Source organism: Acinonyx jubatus, chromosome B3 (genome assembly GCF_027475565.1).
Source record: "Acinonyx jubatus isolate Ajub_Pintada_27869175 chromosome B3, VMU_Ajub_asm_v1.0, whole genome shotgun sequence".
NCBI classification, from domain to species: domain Eukaryota; kingdom Metazoa; phylum Chordata; class Mammalia; order Carnivora; family Felidae; genus Acinonyx; species Acinonyx jubatus.
The window spans coordinates 58,577,212-58,595,162 of record NC_069386.1 but is presented as its reverse complement, the minus strand read 5'-3'; the positions used below and the strand labels follow the sequence as shown (position 1 = coordinate 58,595,162).

The window sequence follows — 17,951 nt, the reverse complement described above, 5'->3', positions numbered from 1 at the left end:
TCAGTGTTTATGTATAAATATATATCCTCATACATATTAAACAATAAATGATAGAATTTTTAGTAACAAACATTTCTGAAGGCTTAAGTCATCCTACAGTGGCATGGGATTCCTTCTAGATAATAAATCCCCAATAACTAGAAACATGAAGCATCAGTTGGATATCCCCCTTTCAGTGATGTTCTAAATAGTGTTCCTGCTTTGGGGCACCTGGGTGGCTTAGTAGTGGCTGAGTGTCTGACTTTGGCTCAGGTCATGATCTCACGGTTCATGAGTTTGAGCCCGCATGGGCTCTCTGCTGTCAGCACAGAGCCTGGTGTGGAACCTCTCTCTGTCTCCCTCTCACTCTGCCCCTCCCATGCTCACACTTTCTCTGTCAAAAATAAATAAAACATAAAAAAAAAAAGAAAAGGCGTTCCTGCTTTGATGGAACATAAATTACTTGTGAGGTCTCTTCTAACACAAAAAAACCTACGGGACACTTAGTGGAGTGGAATCACTGCCCGGAGCAATGGCAAGGAAATAGAATGACATGGAATAAAAGGACCCCCTTTTGGCTCAGAAACAGGTGAAAATGATGTTTGATTAAAATTAATGGTGCAACAACCCCTATCAAAATAACACCATCATTCGTCAGAGAGCTAGAACAAACAATCCTAAAACTTGTATGGAACCAGAAAAGACCTTGAATAGCCAAAGCTATTTGCTTTCTTAAAAAGAAGACCAAGGGCGCCTGGGTGGCGCAGTCGGTTAAGCGTCCGACTTCAGCCAGGTCACGATCTCGTGGTCCATGAGTTCGAGCCCCGCGTCAGGCTCTGGGCTGATGGCTCAGAGCCTGGAGCCTGTTTCCGATTCTGTGTCTCCCTCTCTCTCTGCCCTTCCCCCGTTCATGCTCTGTCTCTCTCTGTCCCAAAAAAATAAATAAATAAAAGTTGAAAAAAAAAAAAAAAAAGAAGACCAAAGCTGGAAGCAGCACAATTCCAGACTTCAAGATGTGTTATAAAGCTTTAATCATCAAGACAGTATGGTACTGGCACAAGAACAGACACATAGATCAATGAACAGAATAGACAACCCAGAAATGGACTCACAAACATATGGCCAACTAATCTTTGACAAAGCAGGAAAGAATATCCAATAGAAAAAGGAAAGTCTCTTCAGCAAATGGTGCTGGGAAAACTGGACTGTGACCTGCAGAAGAATGAACCTGGACCACTTTCTTATACCATACACAAAAATAAACTCAAAATGGATGAAAGACATAAACCTAAGACAGGAAGCCATCAAAATCTTAGAGAAAATAGGCAACAACTTCTTTGAACTTGGCCACAGCAAATTCTTACTTGACATGTCTCCAGAGGCAAGGGAAACAAAAGCAAAAATGAATTAGTGAGACTTCATCAAGATAAAAAGCTTCTGCACAGCAAAGGAAACAATCAACAAAACTAAAAGGCAACCAACAGAATGGGAGATTTTTGCAAATGATGTATCAAATAAAGGGTTAGTATACAAAACCTATAAAGAACTTATCAAACTCAACACCCAAAAAACAAATAATCCAGTGAAGAAACGGGCAAAATACATGAATAGACACTTCTCCAAAGAAGACATCCAGATGGCCAATAGACACATGAAAAAATGCTCAACATGACTCATTATCAGGAAAATACAAATCAAAACCACAACGAGACACCACCTCACACCTGTCAGAGTGGCTAAAATTAACAACTCAGGCAACAACAGATGTTGGTGAGGATGTGGAGTAAGAGGAATCCTTTTGCACTGCTGGTGGGAAACACCACTCTGGTGGAAAAGCCACTCTGGAAAACAGTATGGAGGTTCCTCAAAAAATTAAAAAGAGGGGCGCCTAGGTGGCTCAGGAGGTTAAGTGTCCAACTCTTGGTTTTGGCTCAGGTCATGACTTCACAGTTTATGGGTTCAAGCCCCACACTGGGCTCTATGCTTGTGGCACAGAGCCTGCTTGGGAGCCTCTTTGTCTCCCTCTCTCTCTGTCCCTCCTCCAATCACCCTGTCTCTCTCAAAATAAATAAACTTAAAATACTAAAAATAATTTTAAAAAATTAAAAATAGAACTACCCTATGAACCAGCAATTGCATTACTAGGTATTTATCCAAAGGATAGAGAAATGCTGATTCAAAGGGGCACATGCATCCCAATGTTTATAGCATCACTATTGACCATAGCCAAAGTATGGAAAGAGCCCAAATATTCATCAGCAGATGAATGGATCACATACATATATATCTGTATATTTTGTGTGTGTGTGTGTGTGTGTGTGTGTGTGTGTATAATGGAATATTACTTGGCAGTCGAAAAGAATGAAATCTTGCCATTTGCAACAACGTGGATGGAACTAGAGGATATTATGCTAAGCGAAATAAGTCAGAAAAAGACAAATATCATATGATTTCACTCATATGTGGAATTTAAGATATAAAACATGAATATAAGGAAAGGGAAGCAAAAATAGTACAGAGAGGGAGACAACCCATAGGAAACTCTTAAATACAGAGAACCAACTGAGGGTTGCTGGCAGGGTGTTGGGTGCAGGGAAAGACTAAAGAGGTAAGGGGCATTAAGGAGGACACTTGTTGGAATGAGCACTGGAATCATCACATGTAAGTGATGAATCACTAAATTCTATTCCTGAAATTATTATTACACTATATGTTGACTAACTTGGATTTAAATTTTTAAAAGAGGGGTGTTTAGGTCAGTTGAGCATCTTATTTCGGCTCAGATCATGATCTCATGGTTCATGAGTTCAAGCCCTGTGTTGAGTTCTGTGCTGACAGTTCAGAACCTGGATCCTGCTTCAGATTCTGTGTCTCCCCGTCTCCCTGCCACCCCTGCTTGCACTCTGCCTCTCTCTCTCTCTCTCTCACACACAAAAATAAATAAACATTAAAAAAATTAGAGAACTATTTCAAAAAATTTTAATGTTGCATAGGAGAAGCAATGTTCATAGAACAGGCAATGAAAAAGTAGTTCTCAGTTACACTACAGCTTCTGGGATCTCTTTACCCTTCTACTGCCAGAGGCCTGTACACATTAGGGAGGGAGAGGGTAAAATTAGGACTCTATCAGGAAGTAAAGGTTGCAGGAATGGTGTGGGCTGCAATGACAAAGTAAAAAAAAAAAAAAAAAAAAGTGAGATCGAGGTGCCTGGTGGCTCAGTTGGTTAAGTGTCCAACTGTTGATTTTGGCTCAGGTCATGATCTCCCAGTTCATGACATCAAACCCTATGTGGGACTCTGTGCTGACAGGGTGGAGCCTGCTTGGGATTCTCTCTCTGCCCCTCTCCTGCTCACACATGCACCCATGTGCATGTGTATTCTCTGTCTCTCTCTCTCTCTGTGTCTGTCTCTCTTGCTCTCAAAATAATCATTTATAATTTTTTAAATTTAATTTTAAAAGAAAAGGAAAAACATGAGATTCAGGGAGCTATGGAACGAGTAAAAAGCCAAGGACCATGGGCCCCACCTAACTTTATACCTTTCAGTATCCCCAATGTCTCAGAGACAGACCACTAAGCAGTTATCAACAGTATTTATTAGACATTTGTACTCAGAATTCTCCATTCCCAACTATTTCTTTCATTAACTTTTGCCAAAGAAATCGAAGCCATCCATTGTCAGCTTTATTTGTCTTCAAAGTTCATCAGTGCCTGCACTGTAAAGAAAGAGACTGTGAGGCTGAAAAGTTAAAAATATTCAGGACATGCAAATGTTTGAAGACCCTGCTTTTCCCACACAAATCTTCACTAATCTTTACTTATAGTAAGCCCTATGAGTCTGTACTCTTTGCCATAGATGAATTAACCCAGATTAAAGAAGCTACCTTGCTCCTTCTTCTCCTTTTCCCAGAGAACAAGAGAACAAGTGGGAAGGCAGGGCTGAGGACAACTCGAAAGAGCAGGATTAACCTTAGGCAACATTTTGAACTAGGCAAAGCCTGTCTTTGACATCCTGCTCTAAATTCCATGTTCCAATGTAATAAATTCCTCTTATTGCCCTTGTGTACCCACCACAAACCCATTCCTCTTCCCTCTTTGTTATTTTCACATTGAGTTGATTTCAACTCAATGGTATAAGAAAGACACCACTAATCCATATCAAATGGTAAAAAATGGCCCCTAACTCTTCCAGTTTTTGTATTTTTAGAAGGAGAATTTATTAATTCAAAATTCATCTCTATGTGGTAAAATTGCAAGGGAGAAATTTAGGGAAAATAATTTTGAGCAAGCAATTTTCTGCTTAAATTAATTCTGCTATTTAAATAACATACATACTTCTCTCTGCCTGGGCTGACACTAGAACAAGCTGAAAGGAAAAGCCTGTAATTCATAAACCTCTTTTGGGGGTTGGGGAGAGTGGGGTACTTGTGAGCTTTCTGCTCTCTAATCCCCACAGCTATCCAACTTGAGCCTGAGGCCCTACTGCTTAGGTCTGAAACATGCCCTTCAAAGAGAAGAAATGCTTGCAAAAAGGAGTGGACTGCACAAATCGAGCAACAGCCCACCTTATCCTAATACCCAACAACTGCATTTAGACATGTTCCTCTTGGGAAACAAGCTGTCAGACCTTATAGGATTTAGATTTTCCCTACTGGTGAAGCAGAGCTCTCAGATTCTCTCTGGATTCTAAGAAATAAGGACATAAGGATGTGACACTCCAAACCAAGGATTTGCCTTTTTAAGTCTGAGATGGAAATTCAGAGGCTGAAATGCCAAAATAGTGCACACCCTCCTCCTTCTCCCCAGTTATATATGCTACTCCAATGTACTTAACCCCTGGTCCCCATGACTGCCCTAAATCCATACCTGCAAACTCCTGCAACCGTTTACGCTCCTCTAGGTTGTACTGAAGCTTTTCTAGCAACTCAAAATATCGGAAGAGTGAATCTCTAGGCCAAACAACACGATCATCCTGATCCATTTCCATTAACCCAGGCAGATTCTGGTGCACATGAGTCTCCCAGTCCAACTGACCTGGAGGGAGGAATGGTTCTTAAAAACAAATATAGGTCTGTAGAAGTTGGGTAAGAGCTAAAAGATCCTATGGTGTGGGGGAAAACGCAGGGATGAAAGAGTAAACAGGAAGCAAAGAGGGAAAAGAGTACATCCCTAAGAGACCACTTTTTACAATAAGCAAAGACAGCCACAGTCACACTTATCCAAAGTGAAGCAGAAGTACAGGGGAAATGAAAGAAAGCACAAAGAAAGCAATTAAGACCACAAAGTCAGACTGGTGGAGAAAACTGGGAAGTAGATATAGTGGGAGAGGTCCTGTTAAGAAAGGCATGTCTCTGGAGAAGTCTGAATTCAAATGGAAGAAACCCTCTGCTTACCAATGGAGTCTAAATATCTGGAGTCAGAAGAAGAGGAGGAATTGAGGGAAGATGAAGACGAGGAGGAAGAATAAGAGGAGGAGGAGGAGGAAGAGGAGGAAGAAGAGGCAGACTTTTTCATTTTTGACAAGGACTCTTTTGTTTTCGATACAGATGCCCTTGAACCCTCTTCATCAGCACTGTGTTTAGACTCTTCTTCAAAAGCTGTTGATAACTCCAAAGATTCCCTTTGTTGACTGGCATCTCTATAAGTGAAAGGAGAAATTTTATTGCTTTAAATACCTTTATGAGATACAGCAAGTTGAATCATTATTCTGGCCCTGGACCTTGCCATCCCCTAAAGGTGGGATTTAAGGCAATGAAGGCCAAATTGCTCCCAAAATTTGAGCTTGTAAGCACTTCCAACTTCAATTATTCCATGTGGTATATCCCTATTACTGCCCCTCACCACATAGCTTCTGTGCTCCATTTTACTCAGGTTTCTACATTTCACGTCCCACCTTATTTTGCCACATTTTAGCTCCTCACTCTATAGTTCTATGCCTGTTACACCACAACTATAGCTTTGCCCCCTCAATTATATCTCTTGAGAGGTCCCGAGGTTCAGCTCTTGGCCTTTTTATCTTCCTCATCTACAGTCACTCCTTTAGTGCTCTCTTCTCCTGAGTTTAAATGTCTTCTAAATGTGAATTTAAACCTCTAGTCCAGACTTCACTCTTTGATCCAGACTTGTATGTACAACTTTTACTCACATATCATCACTTGCAAGTCTAACACACATCTCAAGTTCAACCCAAACTGAACTCTTTGCCCATCACACCTCTTCCACTCACAGCCTTCCTCATCTCAGCTAATCCATCCTTCTGGCTGCTCTGGCCAAAACTTTGGAGTCTTTCTTGACACTTCTCTTATACCCCATCCAATCCATCAAGAAATCCTGTTGATTCTACCTTAAAAATATATCTTTTCTCATTGGTAGCACTCTGGTCTGAGCCATCATCACCTCTTGCCTGGATAACTTCACAGCCTTCTAACTTGTCACTGCTCCTTCCCTTGTTCTCCTATAGCACATCATCAACACAGCAACCAGAACGATCCTTCTTAAATGTCATTTCATGTCATGGCTCTGCTCCCCATTTCACTTAGAGTCAAAGCCTAAGTCCCTGCAATGGCCCTCACAGCACTACAGGATCAGGTCTCCGTGATCTCTCTGACCTCATAATCTATCAATATCCCCCCTGGTCACAGTGGTTTCTTTGCTGTTTCTCAAACACACTGGGAATGCTTCTGGCTTAGGGCCTTTGTACTAGCTGTTCTTTCTGCCTATAACATTCTTTCCATAGATATCCACACAGTAATCCCCTCGTCTCCAAGTCTTTGTTCAGTCATTACTTTTTCAATGAGGCCATCATGACTACCTTATTTAAAATTATAACCCATATGCAACCTCCACTCTATATTCCAATCTCCCTTAACCTATTCTAATTTTATTTTTATTTTTTCACAATGCTTATATTTTAATATAGTAGTCTACTTATTTTATATATTCATTGTTTATTATCTCTTTCCCCCTGCTCATATGTGCTCCATGAGAACAGGCATTATTGTCTATTTTGTTCACTGATATATCCCAAACACCTAATAAATATTCAATAATTATTTCTTGGGGCACCTGGCTGGCTCAGTCAGTAGAGCCCATGGCTCTTGATATCGGGGTTGTGAGTTCAAGACACATGTTGGATTCAGAGATTACTTAATAAAAAAAATGTTTACATCAATAATTATGTCTTGAATGGATGAATGAGTTTCTTATTTCTCCTTCTGCTCTCTTGTCCACTGCTGAACACTCACAGTCTAGAATAAGATCTGTTTTACAGAAGGTACTTGTGTAAGTTTCCTATGGCTACTGCAACAAATTACTATAAACTTGGCAGCTTAAAATAACAGACATGTATTCTCTCACAATTCTGGAAGCCAGAAGTCTGAAATTAAGGTGTCTGCAGGGCCATACTCCCTCTGGAAGCTCTAGGGGAGAAGGCTCATTGCTTGCTCTAGCTTCTGGCAGTTGCCTGGCATTCACTGGCTTCCTTTGGCTTGTGTTGCATCACTCTGATTTCCATCTCCATCTTCACATCTCCTTCTCCTCTTCTCTTCTCTTCTAAGGGCCCTTGTCACTGCATTTAGGGCCTACCTGGATAATCCAGGATGATCACATCTCAAGATCCTTAACTTAACTGCATCTGCAAAGACCCTTTTTCCAAATAAAGTCATGTTCACAGGTTCCAGGGGGTTAGGCCATGGGAATTTCTTTTTGGGGACTACCATTCAACTCACTACAATAAGTAGTTATTGAATAAATGGATTATCTCTCAAAGTCAATCTTTATCTTTGATTTTCTACCCTCTCCCTGCTTGTGTGTCCATCTCAGTTCACACAAACTCTCCTAACCTGGCATCCATTTTGCTAAGGCTTGACCTCAGTGCCTCAGGGGACAGGTTTTGTCTCCTGCAGAGCAAAAAACACAGAACAGTGAAGAGAATTATACTGGTGCAGGAGCATAGTATGGAAAAAAGAAAAGAATTCCCATCATAAAGTGAAGAAAACTGAGTGAGGAGAACAGATTATAGTAAAAAGGTAAAAATGAATGGGGAAGTCCCAATGGTGAATAAAGAATCAGGCAATGTTCTAGAGGCAGGGAATTCTAACCCTGGGGTAAATTTTCTGTCACAAAGGGAAAAATGGGGTCAAAGCCAAGGAGTAGAAACAGGGAATGAGGTCAGGATACTCTTCAGAACTAAACTTGGGTTTGAAAATGGGAAAGCAGACCTCTGGATAATCTGTCGCTTGAATATGTCAGCTTTATGTTGAACCTCCAAATGTGTCATCTCCTCGTTCAGCTCATTCCTGATATTCTGGAAGTTAGTAACTGCCCGAAAGGGCCATTAGGAGTTGGGAGACAGTGGTGAATAGACCTGAGGAGAGGGCTTGGGTGGGGAGAAACCAAGTGAAATATCCATTCCAGGCCCCAAGCCTTCCTGCTACCTCAGGTTCTCTCTATACATAATTTACTAATTCTAGTTTTCACCCTAATTTATTCCCAACTACCCCTCTCAACCAAGTTTCACCTCTTTTGTGCTTACCCATCATGGCTACTATGATATTTCGAAAGATAATGGAACCAAGTAACAACCAAAGGATGACATAGATGCTGCTGAAGGTACGGCTGACTTCAGGCACCTTCCAGGTATCCTGAAGCAATGCATACCAATGGTCCATGGTGAAGAGGATGAATACTGTCACCAGGGAATTCAGAAGGTCCCTAAAGAAAAAGGAGTTGTGGGTACAGACAGAACAGAGATCTAAATCTCTCAGATATGGTATCTTTCCTACTCTTAAAGCAACATAACATTTCTTTGTAGTTTGCTCTGACTTCAGCTTCTTTTCTATCAATTTTTTAGCGAATCATTCTTCAGTCAGGGTTGTTTTATTAGGTTTTCCTTTATCATGAATAATCCAAGAATATCTCTCACTATTCCATTAGTGCCTACAACATAGTAGGTGCTCAATAAATAGGTACTGGCTGAATTTTAAAAAATTGAATAAATCACCAACTACGTATCTCTTTTGTAACATCGTTTTTCACTGTTCTATGGCCTTCACCTAAAAGATCACTTCAAAATTTGGCAAACATCATTCCTATTTAGTTCTCTGGTATGAAGTGATTCTTAGGTAAACGGACAGATATGTGACATAAACACGTGATCCCAAATAATTAATAATAATGAATATATCATAAAAGGTCTCAGGAAGGTATATAAATTTTCCTTCTTTCCTTCCTAGTTCTCCATAATACAACTTATTGAAAATATCAGGGCCTAAATAGGGTGAATATTTAGGACTTCCCTAACTTAATACTCTTACAAAGCTACCTATTAGCCTGAGACCTAAGAGGTGCTGGCAAGATTGGATTCCGGTTAATACGTAACTATCTCATCTAAATCCAGTTGATTTTCTACTAGCAGTTGGTGTTCTCTAGACAAAGATCTTGTCAGGATTTTACTTTTGAATGTGTATAGGTGTGTGCATGTGTAATGCCCATACTGAGACTTTGGGGTAAAACCAGTGACGTGTTTGAGAGTCATAGTAACAGGTGTTGATCACTTATTGTGTTAAAATCCATTCTAAGTGCAAAGATGCATTACTTTTATCCCTCAGTCTTATGCTATAAGGTAGTGCTACAATTATTCTCATTTTTCAGAAGAGGTAACTGAGGCATAGAAACCAGAGCTTAATCACTAAAATATATTGCTATTTAAAGATGGCTGATGAGGGTATGTTTAAATTTCAAAACCCAGAGCAAACCTGGAACTAGTCACCCTATCCTCAAAATCAGAGCTAATACCACTCACTATTCTTTTGCTGTCTCTTTCCTTCTCCTTACTATGATCTATTCCAGTTTCTTAAAATAGACTATATTTTTTGTATTACTTACTTTGGACTAGGTTCCCAGTTTCTTGCCCAAATTCTCTCCCCCCACCCGGGATTCCCCCAGTCCTGCCTACGAGAAGAACATGTGGTACTCCAGGTCGTGGCGAGTTGAACGGGTGTAGTCCTCAAAGAAGTAGACACCAGTCACAGCAAAAATGTAGAAGAAGATGAGCAGCAACATCAAGAGGAAGGTCATACTCTAGAGGCCATGACCCCAAGTCAGCACTGAGCCAGACTAGGCTGATTCTACCTACAGCAAAGTCAAGCCCACCCTGGCAAACTCCCACCAAAACCCTCACTTCCACTCCCAAGCCCAGTTATCTCTAGCCCACAGCAGCTTTCCCCAGCCCTTTCTCATCCAATGGTATTTCATAGGGTCTTTCATTGCCTTCTCTGACACACCCAGACTTGTTTTATGTTAAACTCCCATGTTTACCCACCCTGCCCACTTGGTTTAGCTGCAACACTCAAATCACCTTGAGGGCCCTCACCAGGGCCAAAATAATGACTCGAATTTGACGGAATCGTGCAAAGAGTTTGAGAGATCTTAGCACCCGGCATATCCTTAGCAACTGGAGCCACACAGACTGGCCTGTTACCCCTACCAGCACCACAACCTCAGGAAGCAGGGACTGTAGGAAATACATAGATTATGAGTACAATATACCCCAAAGCACCCATGCACAGTTATCCCTTCTTTATCTCATCTTCTTCATATTTCCTTGGGCATTATCCCTTGAATAGCATTTTCTGGGGACTGTTTCCTATTTAGCCTTCTTGAACTAAATTACTTAAACTCTGCACTTCAATTTGCTCAAACATAAAAAGGGGATTAATATAATGTTTATCTCATTGGGTTGCTGTGGAGCTCAACTGAGAAAATACATGTAAAACACAACAGTGCCTGGCACCTGATAAGTGCTTAGTAACAGGCATATGTTATTGTTGGGGTTAATGTTGCGGTTTGATTCTGTCTTGCTTCTAATACCAACAACTCCTGCAATGATTGACTTTAGTTTTAGAAAAAAAATCAAAATAATGAAATTCGTCTTGTGATCTAATTAACTTTTCTTGTCATTTTCATTGACCTAGGCTTATTCCTCAACCCACCACACTATTCCTCAGGATACCTATCCTTACCAATATGGTGACAACAAAGTCAAATACATTCCAAGCATTCTTCCAGAAGAGGAAAAAGCTGGATATCCACATAAGAAGGATCTCCAAGATGAAAATAAGCAAGATGAACCAAGCTGCCACCTCCAGACTCAGCTTCAGTGACCACAGTTTGGTATTTGAGGATTCAAGTAATTCTGTGAGAGTAGAGTGAAAGACAAATAAAGGTTAAGGAACTGGGAGGCTGAATAATATAGAATGATCAGATCAGAAACTATTATAAACTACAGTTGTGCCCACTGCTGTTTTATTTTTCATTTTTCTTTTTTTTTTCTTTTTTTTTTTTTTAGAGAGAGTGTGCAGGTGAGGGAGAAGGGCAGGGTAAGAGAGAGAATCATAAGCAGGCTCCACACCTCCACACTCAGTGCAGAGGCTGACACAGGGCTCAGTCCCATGACTCTGGGACCATGACGTGAGCCCAAATCAAAAGTTGGACACTAAACCAACTGAGCCACTTTGTTTCTCTTCTTAACACCAGTATTTTTTCAACCTGTGAAATATAGGGGAGGTCAGAATTGACCGTGAAAAATAGCTACAACTCATCTCCTGCTGGTATTGATATGTCTAACAGCTGCAAGTCACTACATTCCCACTCTGGGGTCACAGAGACACCAAGGGATTACTTTTTTCACTACCACCAACACTGTCTGCTGTACTGGTACCCCGGTCCCAAACTTCACAAAGAAGCAATGGGTCTTGAGAATAGAATGAAAATGTAGCGCCATGATATGGAAAGTGCTTGGTAAGGGAAGTAGAAACAAGAAGCCAGATCCATAGGACATACTGAGTTATAATAAAAAAAAATTTTGAGGGGCACCTGGGTGGCTCAGTTGGTTAAGTGTCTGACTCTTGGTTTCTGCTCAGGTCATGATCTTGAAGTTCGTGAGATCAAGTCCTACATTGGGCTCTGTGCTGGCAGCTCAGAGGCTGCTTGGGATTCTCTCTCTCTCTGCCTTTCCCCCACTCACTCACTCACTCTCTCTCTCAAAATAGATAAACATTAAAAAATACTTTATAATAAGAAAATTTTTGGTTCTATATTTGTTAGCTTTTAAAACTTTCCCATTCTTCTCTAAAACTGATTTTGTTCAGCAAAGCAAATTAAATCCTATACTTTCTCTCTAGAATCCTGTTTGCTAATTGCTATACTTCAACATCACCTTTATCTTTCAGCCTCTTTATTTTTTTTATGTATTTAATAGATGTATACCATGCTGTAGGAAAAAAAAAACACAATGAAATAAAAATAGGCTTAAAAGCTAAATAATAATTTGGGAGGCGCATGGGTGGCTCAGTTGGTTAAGTGTCTGACTCTGATTTTGGCCTAGGTCATGATCCCATGGTTCATGAGTTCGAGCCCTACATTGGGCTCTGCAATGACAGTGGGGAGCCTGCTTGGGAGTCTCTCTCTCACTTTCTCTCTCTGCCCCTCCCCCACTTGCGTGCACATGCTCTCTCCCTCTCAAAATAATAAACTTAAAAAAAAGCTAAATAATAATTTGATACATTTCCCTTTGAAATGGAACAATCTAAGAGCCTCCAAATACACTATGACTGATATCATGGCTGTTAATGGAGATTAGAAGAACATACTTAGTCACTCTAAACAACATAAACTGCTGTGTAGATTTTGACACTTAAACAATTTGAAATTGCTACTGTTTTTTTGTCTGGTTATATCCATAATATTAAATTTAAAAACATATAATACATAAAATATATTTCATTCCCATGCCAAAATAACTGATATGGCTTAGTCAGTTAAGCATCCAACTTCAACTTTGGCTCAGGTCATGATCTCATGGTTTGGGAATTTTAGCCCCCCATCAGGCTCTCTGCTATCAGCACAGAGTCTGCTTCAGACACCCTGTCCCCCTCTCTCCACCTCACCCCTGCTCACTCTCTTGCTTTCAAAAATAAATACAAACATTAAAAATTTTTAAAAATAACTAAATGAATTCATTTGTGGACAAATCATGTGTTTTATTAAAAATTTTTTAAAAATGTTTACTTATTTTGAGAAGGAGAGAGAGAGAGAGAGAGAGCACAAGCTGGGGAGGAGCAGAGAAAGAGGAAGAGAGAGAAAATTCCAAGCAGGCTCCACACTGTCAGCAAAGAGCCCAATGAGGGGCTCGAGCTCATGAACACATGAGATCATGACCTGACCTGAAACCACGAGTCAGATGCTTAACCAACTGAGACACCCAGGGGCCCCTTATATATTTTCTTTAAAAAATGATGGGGGCAGGAAAGAAAGAAGATTTGGCTCATTATATCCACAATGAAGCAAGGAACACTAATGGTATATAAAGTTTTTGATCAGATGAATGCAGTTTATAGAAACTGATGAAGATCATGTTGAGATAAACTTGCAGAATTATTCTTATATATAGTACAAGATATCTCTAGAACTTCAAACTCAATGTAAAACATTGTAATGACATTATACACAAATTTTTTTTTGTTAGAAATAGACTATTCACACTTGCAATGTGTTATTTTCAGAAAACGGATTGCAAATGAGTCAAATCTTCTTACTTTTCTCCCTCTCATCATTTGGAAACAAAATGTGAAAATTAAAAAAATAAGCCAAATTGATGTTTAAAATGAAAAGTAGAATTACCAATATCACTGTGAAAGTAGATTTTTTCTAATTTTTACACCCTAATTTGTAATTAAATTTACACCTACACCTTAACATGTACTTAACATATAATACATAATTATTATTATGCAATTAATATAATGAAATACATCAAGTATATCTCAATTTTTAAAAAGGAACAAAAAATTACATTTAAAAACATAATACGTAAAATAAACATATTTGATTCAGGACCAAACAATATATAATGGCCTTTAAAAATTCATTTATGAAGAAATCATACATTTACTTTAAAAACAGCACGAATCACTTATAAAATGGCAAAAATGAAAGTAAACTAACATAATTTTTTACATTATATAATATACATTAAAATACAATATTGAATAATATGCTAGTCTAAAGCATTATTTTTACTTCAACTTCCATTTTTTTTTTAAGTTTTTACTTTTGAGAGCTTACGCACATGAGCTGGAGAGTGGCAGACACAGAATCCAAAACAGGCTCCAGGCCCCAAGCAGTCAGCACAGAGCCAAACACGGGGCTCAAACTCATGAACCATGAGACAATGACCTGAGCTGAAGTCAGATGCTTAACCAACCGACTGAGCCACCCAGGTGCCCCAATTTGCATGTGATAAAAAGAAGCAAGTTGAGGGGCGCCTGGGTGGCTCAGTCGGTTAGGTGTCTGACTTCAGCTCAGGTCATCTCACGGTTTGTGAGTTTGCTCACGGTTCTTGAGTTTGAGCCCTGGGTCAGGCTCTGTGCTGACAGCTTGGAGCCTGGAGCCTGTTTCAGATTCTGTGTCTCCCTCTCCCTCTGCCCCTCCCTCGCTCATGATTTCAAAAATAAGAAATAAATATTAAAAAAATTTTTTACATCACGTACAAATAATGGAATGATTAAAAGTCCTAGGGAGATTTTCAAGTTTAGAGCTAACTGGGAGACAAAATCACAAGACAAAAAAGATTGGGGAGCTTTCATCTCGAGAACTGCTTGTTAATTATGATTTTCCCCCATCTGTAACAACATTCTCTGTGTCTGGAAAAAAATTTTTTAAAGCCTAAACAGTCTTAACGTTTATCATATGAATTAGCCTGTTCAAAGAAATCTGTTAGTCACAAATTCTTTCCCTTTGCAAAATCCCTCCTGCTTTTCTACCATGAGAATGTACTTAATACAATCTTCCTGAACTTGTCAGGTAATTCCCACTCAGGCAACCTACCTATCCTATGGCACAGTGATCATGTTTCATATCCAGCTGTTTTACCAACTAGAGGGGTATTCTATTTTGATTTGTCCATTAGATCTAGGAAATCCCGTACATCTATTGCTGTTTACTTTATTCCAAGGCTTAAGACTACATCCCTAACCCCTCAAGGCAAATACATGCCAGTTATCGTAAAAGAAATTGGAAATGTGGGTGACTTAGTTCAAAATCCTTACCACAATGGGGAGAAAATAAAATACTTCAAAGTATATAGTATACTGTAGTGGATCATGACATCAAGTATTGTATATTTAAATATCTTTGACCTGATTGCATTAAAATACTTAAAAATTTTTTTTAAATATCTTTTTTTTTTTTTTTTTTTTGAGAGAGCAAGAGACACAAAGCATGAGCAGCAGAGGAGCACAGAGAGGAGGAGACAGAATCAGAAGCAGGCTCCAGGCTCTGAGCTGTCAGCATAGAGCCTGATGTAGGGCTCAAACTCACTAACCTCAAGATCATGACCTGAGCTGAAGTTGGATGCTCAACCGACTGAGCCACCCAGGTGCCCCTACATTAAAGGATTTTTAAATGGGAAAGTTCCTCAAAACAGTGAGGATGAAACAAGGAAGTAAATACTGTCCTTTTCATTTCTGAGCAATCTGTTTGAGGTGATAATCAAATGAGCTCACTGATTTTCCAGATGTTCTTTTACTTCTAATACATTTCATATAATTTAGGACTGATTTTAGAGTCATTTACTCTTAAGTCATGTTTCGGCTCATCCAATATTTTAGTTGTGTCTAACTTTACACACTTTGTGAGCTTTCTTATTTGTACTTAATATTTGACATACTTGTAAAAAATGTAAATGTGATATCAGTTACTGACAAGCACCAACCAATACCTCAAAAGGCTAATTCAAACAAATATTAAACTAAACTGACACAAGAAATATAACTGGTCTTCCCATCTTCGGTTTCGTGTAACTCTATTATATTCTTCAATGTCTAGCTTGCTTTGTATCTACCATACTCTTTGAAAGCCCTCCAAATGTTTCCAGGTCTTAACAGTTGCACAAATCATACTCCAGGAGACTCAATATAGGTGTCCTTATCACAATTCAAGTAACATTGAGAAATGAAAAATGATCAATTTATAGGAAAAATGACTCATAGCCACTTCCTCTTTCATTTAATGTCAGTTCTCACCTATTTCAACCATCAGTACGATTGTATTCAAAAAGATGAGAAAGATGATGAAGTTTGTGAAGAGAGGGCCTGTTTTCTCTTAAGGAAACATCCAGAGTGGAATTCTTTTTTATACAGGTGAAATAATAAGGGTAAGAATAGAACCAGTGAGGATGAGAAGAAAATGGAGTTTGGAAAAGGGAAAGTCAGTCATCGGGCAGATGATGAGGCAAGAGAGACAGTAAAGGCATGGGATAAAAGTGAGGGGCATGAAAGGATACACTCAAGGACCCATCCAGCCCACAAGGAAAGAGGTGGCCTCTGACTGTAGCGCACATGAAGCCTGCTCATCAGTCTCCGGCCACGTGTAATACGTTCTACATGTCGAGGCTTTATGGAGAAGCGCACAAGCTGGTGTTGATCTCCCAACATAAGCTTCTTCTGACCGGAAGGATCTATAACAGAAAATAAAGGGCACAGTGGATAAACATAAAGAGAAGTCTCTGGGTGATATGGTGAGCAGGTAGGACCGGGGCAGGAATACTGGTTACATAACGGGTCCTGTAATGCAGGGGATTGCCTTGCTGTTCTTACAGCAACTGACATTAGTTTGAAGTAAGAGCTAATACATTGCTTATGACCAACACTGTCAATGCCCAAGAGAAAAGGCACAGATTCAACCCTCAAAGTTTTCAGGGTCTTTGGTAGAAACTTCCAAATCAGCCAGAGCTAATAGTTATCATAGGCCTAAAAGTGAGCAACATGGGTCCTATCTCCTGGGTTCAAAGAGCTTTACTTATAAAGCCCTTAATTTATCAAGTTTGGTATCATTTACAAACTAGCAACCAAACCAATCGTCCCTGAATTTTTCATCCTTAAAATTGTCTTTCTGCTTCCTACTCTTTTGAGGGTGTGAAGGGGAGTTTTAAATTTATGCTAGTTAAGAAACAGAATGCTGACCAAGTATCTCTCGGATAGTGTGTCGTGGCACAGCTTGGCTCAAGCCTTGCAGATGCTCGATGAGAGAGAAAGTATCAATGAGACGTGAACGTATGGCATCAGCTCGGGGCAGTTGCACGTGTCCTGCTGGGTGACTGGTGGCCATGTCTGTTAAAATAAAGGAAAAACCAAGAGTCATTTCATTATTGGAGTTGCAGCAAAGATTAGAAGTTTCCTTCCCCTTCTCCCACCTTCTCTGCCCTTAAGAAGTCAAACACATTGTACCAAGACTCAAGGTTTTTTTTTAAACAAAAGGAGCTGAGAGTCCTAATAGAGACATTGCACGGTAGACCAAGTGGCCAGGCACCTTCACTTGTGTCACATCGTTTCTCATTAAGAGTAGCAGCCACAGGGAAGGAGTCCCAGGGCTGGACAAAGAGGAAATCGGAGCACCACCGGGACCTGAGGTAATCAGGCAATGCAATGTGGTGAGGCAGTGAGGGACTCAGGGCTGCCTCCGAAAGACAAACCAAGAGGAATTGGACAAGTTGCAGCAGCCTGACATTACGAAAATGTGTTCCGTCCCAAGTGTGTTCCTCGGATGCCAGCTCCATCTGTCAATACCCGCTTCTGGGCCTCACCTCAGCCCAGGCTCTTTTCCGCCCACTCAGCCCTGACTTCACGTCTCCGCCTCCCGCGCCCTCTGAACTCGGCTCTCCCCACGCAAGACGAGCTCAGGGTCGGTTCCCAGCCCTGCAGCGCCCCATTTCCAGCTCGGCCCTGCCCCGCCCCACTCTACCCCACTTGCTCCCTAAGGTCTGGCTCGCCGCGGGCCCAACCCCAGGCCCAGGCCCGGCCCCCAGCCCAGGCCCCCGGCCAGCCCGGTCAGCCCGGGAACCCGCCGCCTCAGCCCCGCCCCGCGCTCCGGCCACTCGGCGGTTACCAGCTGGTCCCGCCCGCCCGACGCAGGCGC

General features: G+C 40.5%; 1 protein-coding gene across 3 annotated transcripts; it reads right to left on the bottom strand.

Moving 5' to 3' along the window:
• Nucleotides 1-3,552: 3,552 nt before the first annotated feature.
• On the bottom strand, nucleotides 3,553-17,852 carry CATSPER2 (cation channel sperm associated 2). 3 transcript variants are annotated; one of them, XM_015064848.3, is made up of 13 exons: nucleotides 17,346-17,850; nucleotides 17,000-17,146; nucleotides 16,321-16,494; nucleotides 16,061-16,129; nucleotides 11,000-11,172; nucleotides 10,336-10,491; nucleotides 9,934-10,058; nucleotides 8,512-8,690; nucleotides 8,198-8,297; nucleotides 7,820-7,876; nucleotides 5,372-5,616; nucleotides 4,845-5,012; nucleotides 3,553-3,694 (listed from the first exon to the last, which is right to left on the bottom strand). In XM_015064848.3, exons 1-13 carry the CDS (start codon nucleotides 17,590-17,592, stop codon nucleotides 3,663-3,665), a joined length of 1,872 nt encoding a protein of 623 aa, XP_014920334.2. In that variant the 5' UTR covers nucleotides 17,593-17,850; the 3' UTR covers nucleotides 3,553-3,662. The 3 variants fall into 3 exon arrangements, with proteins under 3 accessions (XP_014920334.2, XP_026922925.1, XP_026922924.1); XM_027067124.2 differs by having other exon boundaries at nucleotides 17,620-17,846; XM_027067123.2 differs by lacking the exons at nucleotides 16,061-16,129; nucleotides 16,321-16,494 and having other exon boundaries at nucleotides 17,346-17,852.
• Nucleotides 17,853-17,951: the final 99 nt, after the last annotated feature.

Coding starts and splice junctions, on each gene's coding strand:
- CATSPER2 (XM_015064848.3), bottom strand. CDS start 17,592: ATGGAGCTGGCATCCGAGGAACACACTTGGGACGGAACACATTTTCGT. Junction 11,173..16,060: donor CGTACTGATGGTTGAAATAG/GTGAGAACTGAC, acceptor CTACTCTCACAG/AATTACTTGAATCCTCAAAT. Junction 3,695..4,844: donor ACGGTTGCAGGAGTTTGCAG/GTATGGATTTAG, acceptor CTTTCTTTACAG/TGCAGGCACTGATGAACTTT.